Source organism: Xyrauchen texanus, chromosome 3 (genome assembly GCF_025860055.1).
Source record: "Xyrauchen texanus isolate HMW12.3.18 chromosome 3, RBS_HiC_50CHRs, whole genome shotgun sequence".
NCBI classification, from domain to species: domain Eukaryota; kingdom Metazoa; phylum Chordata; class Actinopteri; order Cypriniformes; family Catostomidae; genus Xyrauchen; species Xyrauchen texanus.
In genome coordinates, this window is record NC_068278.1 from 15,126,375 (window position 1) to 15,142,026 (window position 15,652).

The 15,652-nt window shown below is 37.8% G+C and overlaps 1 protein-coding gene across 1 annotated transcript; it reads left to right on the top strand.

Moving 5' to 3' along the window:
* The first annotated feature begins 3,217 nt into the window (after positions 1 to 3,217).
* lig3 (ligase III, DNA, ATP-dependent) lies at positions 3,218 to 13,515 on the top strand. The gene is made up of 21 exons (XM_052108102.1): positions 3,218 to 3,348; positions 3,716 to 4,300; positions 4,408 to 4,536; positions 4,870 to 5,082; positions 5,216 to 5,367; positions 5,485 to 5,651; positions 5,841 to 5,918; positions 6,009 to 6,177; positions 6,627 to 6,782; positions 6,883 to 7,014; positions 7,456 to 7,535; positions 7,693 to 7,780; positions 7,991 to 8,068; positions 8,325 to 8,448; positions 8,594 to 8,736; positions 8,842 to 8,916; positions 9,237 to 9,383; positions 9,655 to 9,805; positions 9,927 to 10,021; positions 11,603 to 11,683; positions 12,056 to 13,515. Exons 2-21 carry the CDS (start codon positions 3,757 to 3,759, stop codon positions 12,287 to 12,289), a joined length of 3,036 nt encoding a protein of 1,011 aa, XP_051964062.1. The 5' UTR covers positions 3,218 to 3,348; positions 3,716 to 3,756; the 3' UTR covers positions 12,290 to 13,515.
* Positions 13,516 to 15,652: the final 2,137 nt, after the last annotated feature.

Genomic DNA, 15,652 nt, shown 5'->3' on the forward strand with positions numbered 1-15,652 from the left:
ATGTCACTGTTTTTTCTATTACATCAATACTTCTAGCTACTCAAGTTATTCAGCCAAAAGTAAGAGAGGTTTTCTCGTAATTGTTAATGTTGTTTGATTAATAGCCTTTATATGACATTATAGCCTACTACTCAATTTGGTTACATGTACACTTCAAGTCTGAAATTTTGATGTAAATATTATTTTATGTCCCACTGTTTCAATTCACTTTAGACATAAATGACTGCGTTTACATTAAATCCTCATCAAGACGGGCATTGGCGGAATTATAAAGTGTATTTGACTGTTTAGGCGTGTAACCGCATTAGCACTCAAACATTAGCCGCCTGTCAATCAAACAACATGCAGCTACAAACGTCAGGAAATAAAAAGTCAGTCTTTTATATTTCATCTAGATCAACCAACCAGTGGTGCTCTTGCTATCGCAATTGATTTAATGAACGCCCCCTGTTCTAGATGTTGAACATAGGCTAAATATAGAAAACTACTCAAAAGTTTGATCGAGGACATCTATCTTTTTTTCAATAAACATCTAGATCATTATATTGCCCAGCCCTATTTATAACATTGCTTTAATCTCTAACAGCAGCCCAATAATGTAAGTGATAGAAAGATAAATTACAGGCTACATTATAGACACACAGAATCTAGTAAGCAGAAATATGAAATTTACCTCGATACGTTTCTTCAAATTAGAGGCAGGATTAATGCTGATATCTGTCTTGAGCAAGTTAAACTCACATGACACATTCAAGCAATTGGTCTTTTTCACAGAGAAAATCTGTTTCATGTGCGGCCGTGATGTTCATCTGTAAACTGTGCTTGAGGCATTCTCCACAGATGGCACCAAATCTGTATGTTTTTTACATGTGATTTGATTTGACGGGAGTCATGAGACTCTCTCTAGCCAATTACGTTGATAGATACAAATAAAATCAGGACAGGGACGTAGTGAACACAGATGGTGGGAAAATAGTGCAGTAAATGTAGTTACAGCACTTAAAATGTACTCAAGAAAAAGTAAAAGTAAAACATTTCTTAATCTACTTAAAAAAGTACAATTCTTGGAAAAAGTAGTTAATTACAGTAACGAGTATCTGTAATTTGTTACTTTACACCCCTTCTTTTAAAAAAAAAATGTAAGGATGCTTTATGGATGTTGAGATCATTTACTGAAAAACAAGACAAAACCCCTTTTTTATATACTGTGTGTGTGTTTGTGTGTGTGTGTGTGTGTGTGAGAGAGAGAGAGAGAGAGAGAGATGGAGCGTATACGATCACCTGTTGCCACTCCCAATCAGAGATGCTTACAGCTTTCTGAAGGTTAGCTTTCTCAGTTGAATACAGATGTCCAAGCGGAGTATTCCTCTCTATTTCAGGGTAGCCGGTGTGCAAATGTCATTCACTATAGAAACAGTGATGTCCTCCGCCATTATAAACAGTATGTATCCAATGTGGAAACTTACAGAGTGCTGTTCTATGTAAACAATGACTAACAGATTCACTTTACGTCACCAACCGGCTGATATTACACACAAAAATTATCTTTTGCCACCACCTGCTGGCTAACATATGTAATTTCAAAAATAAAGCCAGTAACTCCTAACATATACACTTTAGTTTAGAACAGCATGAATGCGGAGTGATACACACACAGTGAAGCGTCTGAGTGCTGATGGTGTCACACCATCAGTGCTCATGGTACGTCTCTCGTCCAATCAGATTCAAGGACCGAAACTAACTGTGGTATATATATATATATATATATATATATATATATATATATATATATATATATATATATATATATATTTATTTATTTATTTTTATTTTTTTTGCAGAGCACAATTTCTCTACGAAGCCAATGCCATGTCAATAAATAATGATATTTCTTGTTTTAACCTTTCAGTGTGCAATGGACAAACTAATTGTGTGTGCTCCATTTAAGAATCACTAATTTCTTGGTCTCTTTTGTTATAAGGCCATTTCCCTTCTTTAATCATTCTACTTCATTGTCATTTCATTTGTTTTTAATTGTGAACAAGCCATCACTGACAAGATGAGTCATTCAATTAGTTTCTGCTCTGTCCGTCCTTTGGGACCCATGTTTTACTCCCTAATTGAGATGGCGAAAAGCATCCCAGCTGAAAGCATGCTTGAAACCTTTTATTTTTTTTTTTATCTTTTCTGGATTAATAAAAAACCTCATATACAAACAGGTTACCTTGACAAAATTAAACATTGATTTTTAATTTTATATTTTATTCTGTATTCGAGCTATCGAGCTGAAGCCATGGATTAAACCACTGCAGTTGTATTGATTACTTTTACGCTGCTTTTATGTGCTTTTTTTTACCTTAAAGTTCTGGCCACCATTCACTTGCATTGTATGGACCTACAGAGCTGAAATATTCTTCTAAAAATGAATTGTGTGTAGCAGAAGAAAGTAAGTCATTCATGGCATGATGATACCATTTTAATATTGGGGTGAACTATCCCTTTAATACTGGCTTTCTCATAATCGATGACATTAACTCATCTTGGAAAATTGTACTTGCACAGTCTATTGAATCCTGTTTTAAGACTTTAAGAGAGTCACTAGTTTAATACAAGTAATTTTGTGGAGAATTTTAAGGATTGTATTGTAACTCCCCGTGTGCACTATTAATGTGTTTTTGAAGAGAGAGAGAAAAAAATGTCTAATGCACGTGCGCGCTGCACAGGAAATACTTCCAAACAAAGAGGAAACGCTAGTATGATTTAAAGGGGACTGTACCAAAGTCTCTCTAGCAAATCAGTCCACTGTCGGCCATCTTTGGAACGCTCTCTGGAGACCATTTCCAGTCATGCCAGTGCAGCTCCTATCTACTTGAATGAAGAAAGACCAAAATCTCAATAACGGTTACTCATGATTATTATCAAATAATATATTTAAAATAAGCAATTAAATATGACAATACTGGTATCATAAATTGTGATTCTTTACCTCACATTACGCCACAAAACGTAATTATCCAGTCTTGTATAGCTAATGAGCATGCGCGTTCTAAAGTTGATTGACAGGTTATGTCAGTATCTAAACGGTGATTAGCTCTTTTATCTGTAAGGCGGGACTTCCTTTCTACATCCGTTGACCGTTGGTCGCTAGAGCTTCCTGGCTGGGCGTTCCAGTTTCTCCCATGTATTATATAGAAGTGGTCCATCTCTTCCAAATAGTCTCTGACTGTACACACTGCACAGTCCGCAGATCTTCCTCTTTGACTAGTACAGTACATATATAAGTTGTTCTTAATATGCAAATCGTTACATGAGAAGGCTGGAATCAATGGAAATGCAATAAAAACAGAGGTAAATTAACATTCCTACAAGATTAACGTCTGCTACCAAGATCAGATAAGATTAGCATGCGTGCTAATTCCACGTTGATAAACAAAGCGACACGTAAACAAAGCCACCCGAAAATTAATGTGACTTATATAATGTTCTATTATTGTCGCATGGTATTTTCGGCACATGTTATTTGAGACGTTTTATTTTTTCCTGGAGCTAAGGTTACCTGTGATTATATTTAAATGTCATTGTGTTAGCAGTCGTTAGTACAATGCATCTTATCCGCCCCCTCACAGCATAGATTTACACACTATAGTTAATTTAAGATTATTAAATAGCCCTGAATGCTTTTTAAACATTAAAACTGTTCTTCTCTTATTCTCAGAATTCACCGCTGCTGTGTAGGATGGGACCTTACTGAACTTTATGTACACTCTTTGCTTTGACAAAGCATTAAGTACACTCTGCAGATCATCTCTGCCCATACTTCGTAGGAAAAGTTTATTTAGTGTAACTCAAAGTCATCAATTTATAAATTTTTCTAGGATTCTTCAATTTAGGTGGGGCTTCGCATCTAGCCCCAGTGGCGTATTTGTCTGTGAGCCACGAATACGACAATTTAGTCACACCTCTGGCTCTTATTTCCACATATCTTGGCCTAATTTGCAAAGTGAAAGGCCAGACATGGCAGAACAGAGATACTGTGTGGAATATGCCAAGCGTGGCACTGCGGGATGCAAGAAATGCAAGGACAAGATCATGAAAGGACTGGTGCGCATTGGCAAAATAGTGCCAAACCCGTTCAGTGAGTCTGCAGGGGAAATGAAGGAGTGGTACCACGCGAAGTGCATCTTTGAGAAGCTTGAGAGAGCTCGTGCCACCACAAAGAAAATCGAGGATATCACAGAGCTGGAGGGATGGCAGGAACTTCAGGATGAGGATAAAGACCTAATCAATAAACTTGTTTCAGGTATTGGAGTGCTGTGCCCTATGTATGTTTTTTTGTTTTTGTTTAGTTTACATTACATCAGCCATTACTGCAGACCTGTGCTAAGGAGCCTCTCTTCTCTTTGACAGATTTGGCTGCCAAAACCAATGCAAGCCCTAAGAAGAAAGTGCAAGCTAAGTTAAATAACAGCGGGCAAATGTCAGCACCGCTGGCTGATCCAACAGTTAATGCTCCTCGCAAGTTTTCTGGCTTCACAGGTACACAACTTGGGCACATAATGTCATTTTACTTGCATGTATCATGCTAAATGTAACTGCATTTTTGTTAAAGCACAGATGTAAACATTATATACAGGCAAAAATGAACCGTTTCCACACCTGCCGATGGCCGTGAGGAGAACTGTGAAAACACAACGGCCATAAAACTGTATTTTGCTTTATTATTTAAATACTTATTTGCCCCATGATACTTTTTTTAAGGACCATAATGATATAGATGCATAAACCTGATTTGTCATTTTTTTATCTCATGCTCTTCTCTGCTAACTAAAGAAAATGTATGTCACTTTACAAACCACTCAATGTCCTCAGCTAGCAAGGCTGGTTCGTCCTCTTCCAGTCCTGGACCATCTCCAGCCAAAACCTCTCAGGGTAGTGCTTTATCAGCTCAGCTATGTGACCCCAACCATAAAGACAACCTGCTGCGGGAGTTCCGCAAACTGTGTGCCTTAGTGGCAGAGAAGTCGAGCTACAACGCAAAGACTGAGATTATCAAAGATTTCTTGACAAAAGGCTCTGGTGGAGGTGGGCATGTCTCTTTGGTGTCAACAGGATAATTAGGGCTTGTCATGAACAAATAAAAACTGATTTAAAATGGTTTCAAAGAATGTATTTCTGATTGTAAGCTGTTTTTGCTTTGTTTATCATGTCTTTACAGATAAGTTCAAAGGAGATTTGTATCTAACAGTGAAGCTTCTCCTCCCAGGAGTGATTAAGAACGTTTACAACCTCAATGACAAACAAATTGTAAAGCTTTTCAGCCGCATATTAAATTGCGATCAGGATGCGATGGTGCAGGACCTGGAACAGGTTTGACACATAATTTTATGCATTTCTGTTGTATGGATTATTGGAAGTCAAATATCTGATAAAGAAAGTTGACCCTTTTTTCCATATATCTATGTGTGTTTTGTTTGTTTTTCTTAGGGAGATGTTTCAGAGACCGTGCGTATGTTTTTCGAGGACTGCAAGTCTTTCCCCCCAGCAACCAAGAGTCTTCTTACCATACAGGAAGTGGATGCTTCACTCAGCCGTTTATCCCAGCTCTCCAAGGAGGATGAACAGCAGGCAGAACTACAGGATATTGCTAAAAAGTCAGACAAAATTCCCTTTTCCTATTAGAATCAATGCACACAGATTGGCCATCATTTGGTTGTGCTGATCAGTAATGTTGTAATGACTTTATTATTGTAAAAAAAATATATATTATTTGAAAACACTAAGCTTTTAATCTGTATGAAATTTAAGAAAGGTGCTCACTTAAACTGTTTATTGATTCCCAGATGCACAGGAAATGACCTGAAGTGTTACATCCGCCTGGTCAAACATGATCTTAAAATAAATTCTGGCGCCAAGCATGTGTAAGTGATGCTATACTAGGATAACATACTATCATATACCTAAATGCATTGTTTGTTTTGTCGTACTCAGTGTAAACTTTCTCTCATCAGCTTGGATGCCTTGGACCCCAATGCCTATGATGCCTTCAGAGCCTCTCGGAATCTTGGTGACGTAATTGACAGAGTACTACGGAACCTGCAGCATGCCTCTAATGGAACTGGGCCTAGAAAGAACCTGAGTGTGGAGGCGTCTCTGATGACTCCTGTACAGCCAATGCTGGTCTGAATCTCTAGTACTCATTCACCATATTCTTCATTTACAGGTTACATTCAATATTAGGAATGTGCAAAACCACATATTTTCAAAATTTACTAGTCAGTGGGTTATCTGGACAACTAGTCAGTCTTAGAAAAGTCCTATTTAATTATGGCGGGTTAGAGTTGTGTCCACCAAATGCCAATCTGACACTTAGCCATATGGATGGATGAAGTACAGCACTTTAATAGGGTCATTAACAGATAAATAATCTGGGTGTTTGCTGTGCCAGAGTCTTTGGCAGCTACATAGTCTCTTTTTTTATGTTCTTTTCCAATCACATGCCTGTAGACTCTCAGGACTCTAAAAATGCTAAAAAGAAAATCCAAGCCTACGTCATCACCTGACCCATCCCTCTTCAGTGTCAGAGATTTTTATCAACTGTTTGATTGAAGTTTAATTTATTCTTGCAGGCAGAAGCATGTAAATCCATCGAGTATGCCATGAAGAAGTGCCCTAATGGAATGTACTCTGAGATCAAGTATGATGGTGAGCGTGTGCAGGTCCATAAGAATGGGGATCACTTTAGCTACTTCAGCCGTAGTCTCAAACCAGTACTCCCACACAAGGTCAGAACTTTCAGCAACTGTTAGCAGTTCAAATAAAATGCCAAGGGTTATTTATTTGTTGAAATTGAAATACTTATTAAAAAAAAATATTCTACCATAGGTCGCCCATTTCAAAGATTTCATACCGAAGGCATTTCCTGGGGGCCATAGCATGATCCTTGATGCTGAAGTGCTTCTTATTGACACAAGGACTAGCAAACCCCTGCCTTTTGGGACTCTTGGAGTGCACAAGGTAAACCGTAGTGTACTGTGTTCATGTTCCTGAATTATTAATGGTGCTTGCTAAGGTATGATTACTGTTGCTCATAATTAGGGTTTGAGCTGTGAACTCTTCACCCAAATGTTTGTGCTACAAGAATGATACCTCAAATTAAATGGCTTGTTGAAGAGACTGGATGATTATGGCATGCAAGATGATAAAATGGGCTTTAAAGACTTTAGTTGAAGGGACCTGATCCATATCTATGGACCAGAATATCATAGAAACTTGGGGGATACTTTGGCTAGTAAGCTACCACCCAGAACACCCTAGCATCTGCAAGCAATAAGCAAATCATAAAAAAAAACACCCAGAACACACAGCTTTTATAAAGTCCTGGCAGACTTTAGTTTAAAAATCTAATTCTATTTATATTAAAAAGAGTGAGACATTATTTTGTTTTTGTTTATTCAGAAAGCAGCTTTCCAGGATGCTCAAGTGGGTCTGTTTGTGTTCGACTGCATTTATTTTAATGGCGTCAGTCTCATGGACAAGTGAGTCATCATCAAGAAACACATTTTTCACTGAACATTTGTTTAAATTCATGTTTATTGCATGTACATTTGTCTTATTGCATGTTTTAAAGTCCAATAAAACACTAATCTTAAAGCCTGGTCGATATTTTTACATCAAGATTTTCATGCTTTCCAGGCCTCTCTGTGAGAGAAGAAAGTTACTCCATGATAATATGGTGGAAGTTCCTAACAGGATTCTGTTCTCAGAAATGAAGCATGTCACGGTCAGTGCTTTAGTGCTATTTGCATTGCTTTTTGTCCTCTTCCATCATGCTCAGTTAGACTTTGTTAATATCCTCAGTATGCAAGTTTGTTTGTTAGTGTGTAGGCAGGTCATTTAATTAAAGGTTTGATGTTATGCCAACATTACAGTGTTCCTCAGGGCGGTTGTTTCCAGAAATGTTCAACAAATTAAATGATTTGTGTTCCAACAGAGAGCTGCTGACCTGGCAGAAATGATCACACGTGTCATCAGAGAGGGACTGGAGGGATTGGTTCTGAAGGATATCAAGGTACAGCATTGCTGTGTTTAGAATGAAATGCTAGCATACTTCACAGTATATACCATATACTGCCTTTATTTTTCTAAGTATGAGAAACTCTATTCAATGTGCACTGATTTTAAATGTATATGGCAAATGTAGTTGTATCACCATCCAGCCAAACTCTCATAGATTCTGACATATTTTTAAATTACTTATATTTCAGATGTGCTGCGTATTGTGTTAGATCACTTCATGCTATACCTGGGATTTATTGTTGTTTCAGGGGCATTATGAGCCAGGGAAGCGTCACTGGTTAAAAGTGAAGAAAGATTATCTTAACGAAGGAGCGATGGCGGACACTGCTGACCTTGTGGTGCTTGGCGCTTTCTACGGCAAAGGCTCAAATGGTCAGTAATGGTCAGCCCTAAGTTTTAGAATAATCCAAATGATCCTTGGTTTAGAGCAATGCAATGGTTTCAAATGTTTTAGAAGAGCTAGATCTGCACTTTTTTTTAATTTTTTTTATTGTACTTGTTTCTGTGTGCCACACAGGTGGAATTATGTCCAGTTTCCTCATGGGCTGCTATGACCCAGAATCCAGGAAGTGGTGCACTGTGACCAAGTGTTCTGGAGGCTACGACGACGCAACCTTAGCCAGGCTGCAGAAAGAGTTGGATGTTATCAAAATAGGCAAAGTAAATATCATGACTTAATCATTTGTTTTTTTCTGTGCTGTCACTTTCAGTATCAGATTTATTAATTTGCATGTCGTAAGGTTCCTGTTTATCTCACTATTCCAGGATCCAAGCAAGATCCCTGGATGGTTGAAGATCATCAAGAACTATTACCCAGATTTCATTATCAGAGATCCACAAGTAAGAATATGCCAATCCTCTTCCTAATACGACCAATGGGTTGCAACATTTTTGTTTGCTTGTAATGGGAAATGAGGTTGACGAAATTCTCATACAAGCACACAGTTACAGAATATGTGATGGAAAAAGCCAATGAAGAAACTTAATTGGCTCGTTATCTGTTTACATTAGATGAATGTGTTAAATAGACCATGCAACACTTACATGTTTAAGATGTTTGTACTGTATTGCACTACAGACAGTAGAACCGGGCTTGTTATAGTTTGTGCAGTAAGTGTTTGTATAATGAGGAAGAATACATTGTTTGTCAATGCGTACAGAAGGCACCAGTGTGGGAAATTACAGGAGCAGAGTTTTCTAAATCAGAAATGCATACAGCAGACGGCATATCCATCCGCTTCCCACGTTGCACTCGCATGCGTGACGACAAGGACTGGAAAACTGCCACCAACCTTCAGCAGCTCAAGGTAGCCTGATTTGACAAACAATATTTGCATAGAGATGGAACCAGGAACTACAGGATGCTATTTTATCTTCAATATTCTTGAAAGCACATTTCTGACAAATTTTCAGGATTATCATTTTATTTTTGATGTACAAACTCTGATTAAGGTCTTTCTCGTAAATATTGGTGTACTACTTTTTGTTTACTGTCAGGTTTGTGTGAAATGTTTTTTTTGTGTGTGTTAGTGCAATATTGGAATTTGTTTTTAAATGTTTTTTTTTTTTTTTTTGCAGGAACTGTATCGTATCTCTAAGGAGAATTGTGATTTTGAGGTGACAGCTGGTCCATCCAAAACAAGCCAGAATGACAAGAGCTCCTCGGGAGGTGAGAGTGGAGGCAGCTCTCCCTCAACATCTCATGGAGCTTCCACTGCAAACAAGTCCAGTAAGTTACCGGCATTTAACATGAACATGCAAGTATTTGTCAAAGGACTTCCTCTGAAGAATAAGTTGGTTTATATCCATCAAATTCCATTCTTATGTGCTATAATTGTTCATCTTTTTAGAAAATGGCCATACCCCCAAAGCAAAGTCAGTGAAATTGGAATCATCCTCTCCAGCTAAGAGAAAACTACCCACAAAGAAGCAAAGTGCAAAGAAGGTTTGTTTTTACCTCACCTGAAAAACCCATAGATAAACTGTATAAATTGTGCCTTAATTGAGGCACTTTTTGTCACCCACCACAATGGGTTTGAAATGAAGTAATCAATATGCGATTGAAGTATATGAAGTAAGCTTTAATTAAGGGATTTACAAATTGTGTGAACATTTTAGGAATTACAACATTTTACACCCCCATTTTCAGGAGCTCAAAAGTATGTGGACAATTGACTGAGAAGCTGTTTTATTTTAGCCATTCTAGAATTTTCACAAACTGTCAAGCTGAGCCAAGTTTGATTAAACCACACCTCCTTTTTACCCAAAGATACCAAATGATCTTTATTGAGACCGACACGAGCAGAAGCGGTTGTCAAAAACCACAGTAGCAAAATTACAACTTCAACTGACAACTGTTATGAGCAACATGGCATAAAAATGGCATTATGCCTTAATTCGCTGCAACTACAATACTATGAGAACATCCAAAATGATTGACCGGCAGAAAGCGTCATTGTCCGCGGACACACATTTGTTTGCTATTTACAGAGTCTAGTGTGGTCACAGAGACTGGTGAGATATCTTAAGACACTTATTTCATAAATATTTTTCAGGGTGTAGTACAATATTTTGCATACCTTTCCAAAAAAACATTTGATTCCGAATGTAGAATTTTAAATTGGAAGCTTTTGCTGTAAACTCTGAACATGGGCATGTATGGCTGCCAGGGGAACTGGGTCACTTGTGTTTATGATATGAGTGCTGGCAGAAGTAGCAGGATAAAGTGAATCTGTGCAGATAGTATTTCCCAAATCAATGAAAAATGCTGCAAAACTGAGAGGACGGCGCTTCACATTACTGATGGATAGTGACTCAAAACATAATGTGAAAGTATCCAAAGAGATTTTCAAGGCAAAAAAAGTGGAATATTCTTCAATGGCTGAGTCAGCCTCCTGACCTCAACCCAAATGAGCATGCATTTCACTTGCTGAAGACAAAACTGAAAGCACAAAGACCCACAAACAAGCAGCAACTTAAGATTGCTGCAGTAAAGGCCTTGTAAAGCATCACCAAATCTGGAATTTGGTGATGCCAATGGGTTCCAGACTTCAGACAGTTATTCATTGCAAAGGATTTTTGGCCAAGTATTAAAAAAAGATAATTTTAGTTATGATTATTAGTTTGTCCAATTACCTTTGAGACCCTGAAAATGGGGAGCATGTTTGTAAAACGTGCTGTAATTCCTTAACATTCACAAAATTTGGATGTAAAGTGTTAAAGCTGACTGGCTGTTCTTCAATCACATATTCATTGCTTCAATCTAAATCCATTGTGGTGGCATAGAGCCAAAAGTATGAAAAATGTCTTGCTGTCCAAATACTTTCCTCATTTGTAAGTCACTTTGGATAAAAGCGTCTGTTAAATGACTAAATGTAAATGTTATGACCTATATAATGTATGCATGTGTGTTCTCTGAGCAACAGAGGGTTCACTCCTTTCTATCGAAGCACAACATTAGTCATATCATGGTCAATTTAGCTGTCATTGCCCTTTCTCAAATCCCTGTGATCTTGTTTCACTTTAGATAAAGACTGAAATGGTTCACAGCAATGGACAAAGTAAATTGAAGACATTGATTCCAACAACTGACCCAAAGAATGAAAAGGTAAAGTAATATTGGCATTAGTTTGGGAAAAGACTGACCAACCAATATAAGATTAAAATCATATGGTGAAATTAGTAATTTGGGACATTTGTTCATGTGGTCTCGGCAATGTACTGCCATTTTCACCCAACAAATTGTGATTTAAGACCAGCAAATCACATGACTATCACATGAAAACCCAGCTAGAAGATAGTCATCTTAATAGACTTGCTTGTAATGTGCACAAGTTTAGGTGTCCCATATTACCCTAATTCGCCCTACTTTAAAGTAAGCTAAAATGGCATTCTAAATTACATTTTAATGACCTCATTAAAACTCAATGATGCTCCTGTTATTCAAAGTCACTAAAACATTTTTGTGGCCTTTCTGCAGACTTTACTGGACATTTTCACAGGTGTGAAGCTCTACCTCCCAGACTCAGCGCAGGACTTTGAGAAGCTTCGTCGCTACTTCCTGGCATATGATGGAGATCTGGTGCCCGAGTATGACTCTGGTTCAGCCACGCACACACTGGCAATGCCGGATGAGGACAGTCCGGCCCAGAGGGTGACTTCTGACTGGATCTGGGAATGCATCCGCAAGAGGAGGGTGGTTCCCCCTTGCTGAACTTCACAAAAATATTGCCCTAAGGACACTAGCAATAAAGCTCAGGCATTTTTCTCCTATAGTGACGTTGCTCTTTAGAGAACAGCAAACATGTTTTACCATAGACACAGTAATAGCAAAAATGCTGTCATTTAAGACCAACCGGACTGAATGAACTTGATTCATTTTTTTAAATCCGCTTTACCACATTGTGGTACTGCACACGTTGTACTAGAAAACTCTCTGGTTCATAACTTCTGAAGTTTCACTTTTGTCAAGCCTTTGACAGTGATATGTCTCCCTATGGTTTCACATGTTTGGTTTTTAGATGTTTTGGTGACATTGGTCAAAGTTGCCATTCAGTTATATTTAAGCAGTGTAATATTTGACTTCTATCATGATACGCAGCCATTTTTCTGTTTTGCAAAGATGTTTGTTCTAAAGTATGCTCTTGGGCACAGGACAAGTGATTAACAATATATTAATAGGAGCCATGAGGCATGATTGTGGAAATAATAATTGTGTAGAATGAGAACTGGGTAAGAGCCTCTTAGCATAGTAATGGTAGTTAAGTGTTATTTCAACTCTTCCAATCATTCTAATTAAAAAAGGCACAAAGAAAATTAATTTGTGGCTGAATTTAGTTGGTTTAGCGCACAGCGGGGAACCACAGTTCTCCATTATGAGTGTCTGCATTACAATAGTTTTGTTTTTCTATTCTTTTCCAATCTGGGTGATATTATTGCTTCCACATCCTAAAGTTTCAATGGAGTTTTTAGTGCAATTACGGGGGTAAGTTCATTTTCACTCATTTTGTTTGATTGATGTGGGTCAGAAAATCAAAGTGCCATCAATGTAAAGATTAAATCATTTTTTTCAGAGACAGATTGTGTTCTTACAATCATGTGTACAAGATTACAGGAGAAACGGTTTTGTTGTTTACAAATTCTATAATGTTTCGGCCTCCCTCATGATTGCATTTGAAATAACAAATTTACACTGAAGATCAGGACAATAAGTCAAAACCTGTGGATCGTAAGCTAATGGATGAAGCTCTAGGGCTCTGCACTCTGTGCAGGAGTATACAGGTGCATGGAACATGGCTCCATGACTGTCCAAGTCCAGCTTTCAATTGTCCATTATCATCTTTGGTTGCGTGGTTGGACAACTTTGTCAAACAAGCTTTAACCACATTGATTTTTTCATAACAGCATTTAAATTTTATACTATAAACAGACAAGCAAAAATGTTTTTTGGAAGAGTGTAGTACAATACCAATCTTACTGTTCAGGCAGTATATAGTATATACACTGCACAATATGAAAAATGTCTGTATGCATGGAATATCTAAATGGCTTTTTACATTTGGCAAAATGTGCAGTACACAACGGTGCACACTATGGATACTGTATCCCACAATGCAATGTGCCGACCCCGTATTTGCAGTTTGGCAAATTAATTGGAAATATTAATCGTCAGCTATGTTTTACATCTTTGACTCATTGTTTTATTGAACATACAAAGCAATCCAAAATTAAAATGATTTTCAAAAATATTATTAAAAATAAAAAATTATATCTAAGATAAGATGCCACTCGCTGAACTAGAGTGCAATGTGATGAAATCATGTGACAACAGTGTAGTACAGTACTGGTTGAAACATTTACTGTTACATATTGCAAACTGATTCAAAAACGGTATACTATAGTATGTACCGTGCTGTGAGCAGTAAGCTAGTATTTAATTTAAACATAGGCAAAGTCTCCATAAATGGGGCTGGGTATCTACAGATTTTCCCTGTAGACAAACAAGCTCTGTGATTCAATTCTGCAAACATATGAAAGAAATTACATCTCTGCTAATGCTGTAGATTATGCAGGGAAAATCTTGGTACAATCTGGAAAAAAAAAAAAAAATATATATATATATATATATATATATATATATATATTAAAACTAACAGGGCCCAAACTACACAGTTCATCTGCAATATATTTATTTAAAGGGATGGTTCACCCAAAAATAAAAAATATCTAATTTATGCACCCTCATGGCAAAGATTTTTAGAAGAATATCTCAGTAGGTCCGTACAATGCAAGTGAATGGTGAACAAATCTTTGAAGCTCCAAAAAGCACATAAAGGCAGCATAAAGCAATCCATACCACCCCAGTGGTTTAATTAATATCTTCAGAAGTGATATAAGTCTGGTTGAGAAACAGATCAATATTTAGGTCCTTTTTTACTATCATTCTCCACTATCACTTCCACATTCTTCTCTTTTGGCGATTTGCCGGCTTTGTGCATATTGCCACCTACTGTACAGGAAGGAGAATTTCAATTAAAAAGGACTTAAATGGGGGGTCTGGGTAGCTCAGAGAGTATTGACGCTGACTACCACCCCTGGAGTCACAAGTTCGAATCCAGGGTGTGCTGTGTGACTCCAGCCAGGTCTCCTACGCAACCAAATTGGCCCGGTTGCTAGGGAATCTCATGGGGTAACCTCCTCGTGGTCGTGATTAGTCGTTCTCACTCTCAATTGGGTGCGTGGTAAGTTGTGCGAGGATCGCGGAGAGTCTACACATGCTTGGAGTCTCCACGGTGTCATGCACAATGAGCCACATGATAAGATGTGTGGATTGACTGTCTCAGAAGAGGAGGCAAATGAGACTTGTCCTCCGCCACCCGGATTTAGGTGAGTAACTGCGCCACCATGAGGATCTACTAAGTGGGAATTGGGCATTCCAAATTGGGGAGAAAATGGGATAATTCTTTTTTTTTATATATATAAATGACATAAATAGCTTCTCACCTATCACATCGCTTCTGGAGACATGGATTAAACCACTGGAGTTGTATGGATTACATTTATGTTCCTTTATGTGATTTGTGGAGCTTCAAAGTTTTGGCCACCTTTTACTTGCATTGTATGGACCTACAGAGCTGAAATATTCTTCTAAATATCTTTGTGTTCAGCAGAAGAAAGAAAGTTGTACACATCTGGGATGGCATGAGGGTGAGTAAATGCCATCCACTTATAGCAATGGGCTTTCTAGTATAACATTTCCTTCCTTCTGAAGGCCATTAGATCTTAAATGTTGAAGGCATGTTAGCAAAGAGAAGACATCAAATACTCTGAATACCTTGATTATTTTTGAAGAGCCTCCATCTATACATGGCAAAGGATGCTTCAGATATTATGTCTTTGTAACAGCATGATTTCAAGCTGCATTACAGAAAATAAAAGTGGGCCTTGTCCATGCAAATCTCATTGACTGCAACACTAAGACTATATACACTACATTTCCGAAAATCACCCAATAAGTTGACCTCACAGCCCTAGAAAGTAATAAACAGTGTGGACTTTGCCCTTATTAGCCAGGACT

Excerpts from the sequence above, each read along its gene's own strand:
- lig3 (XM_052108102.1), top strand. The coding sequence starts at position 3,757 with ATGTACACTCTTTGCTTTGACAAAGCATTAAGTACACTCTGCAGATCA. Across the intron at positions 9,806-9,926 it reads TTCCACTGCAAACAAGTCCA|AAAATGGCCATACCCCCAAA; the intron begins GTAAGTTACCGG and ends TCATCTTTTTAG. Across the intron at positions 11,684-12,055 it reads CTGACCCAAAGAATGAAAAG|ACTTTACTGGACATTTTCAC; the intron begins GTAAAGTAATAT and ends GCCTTTCTGCAG.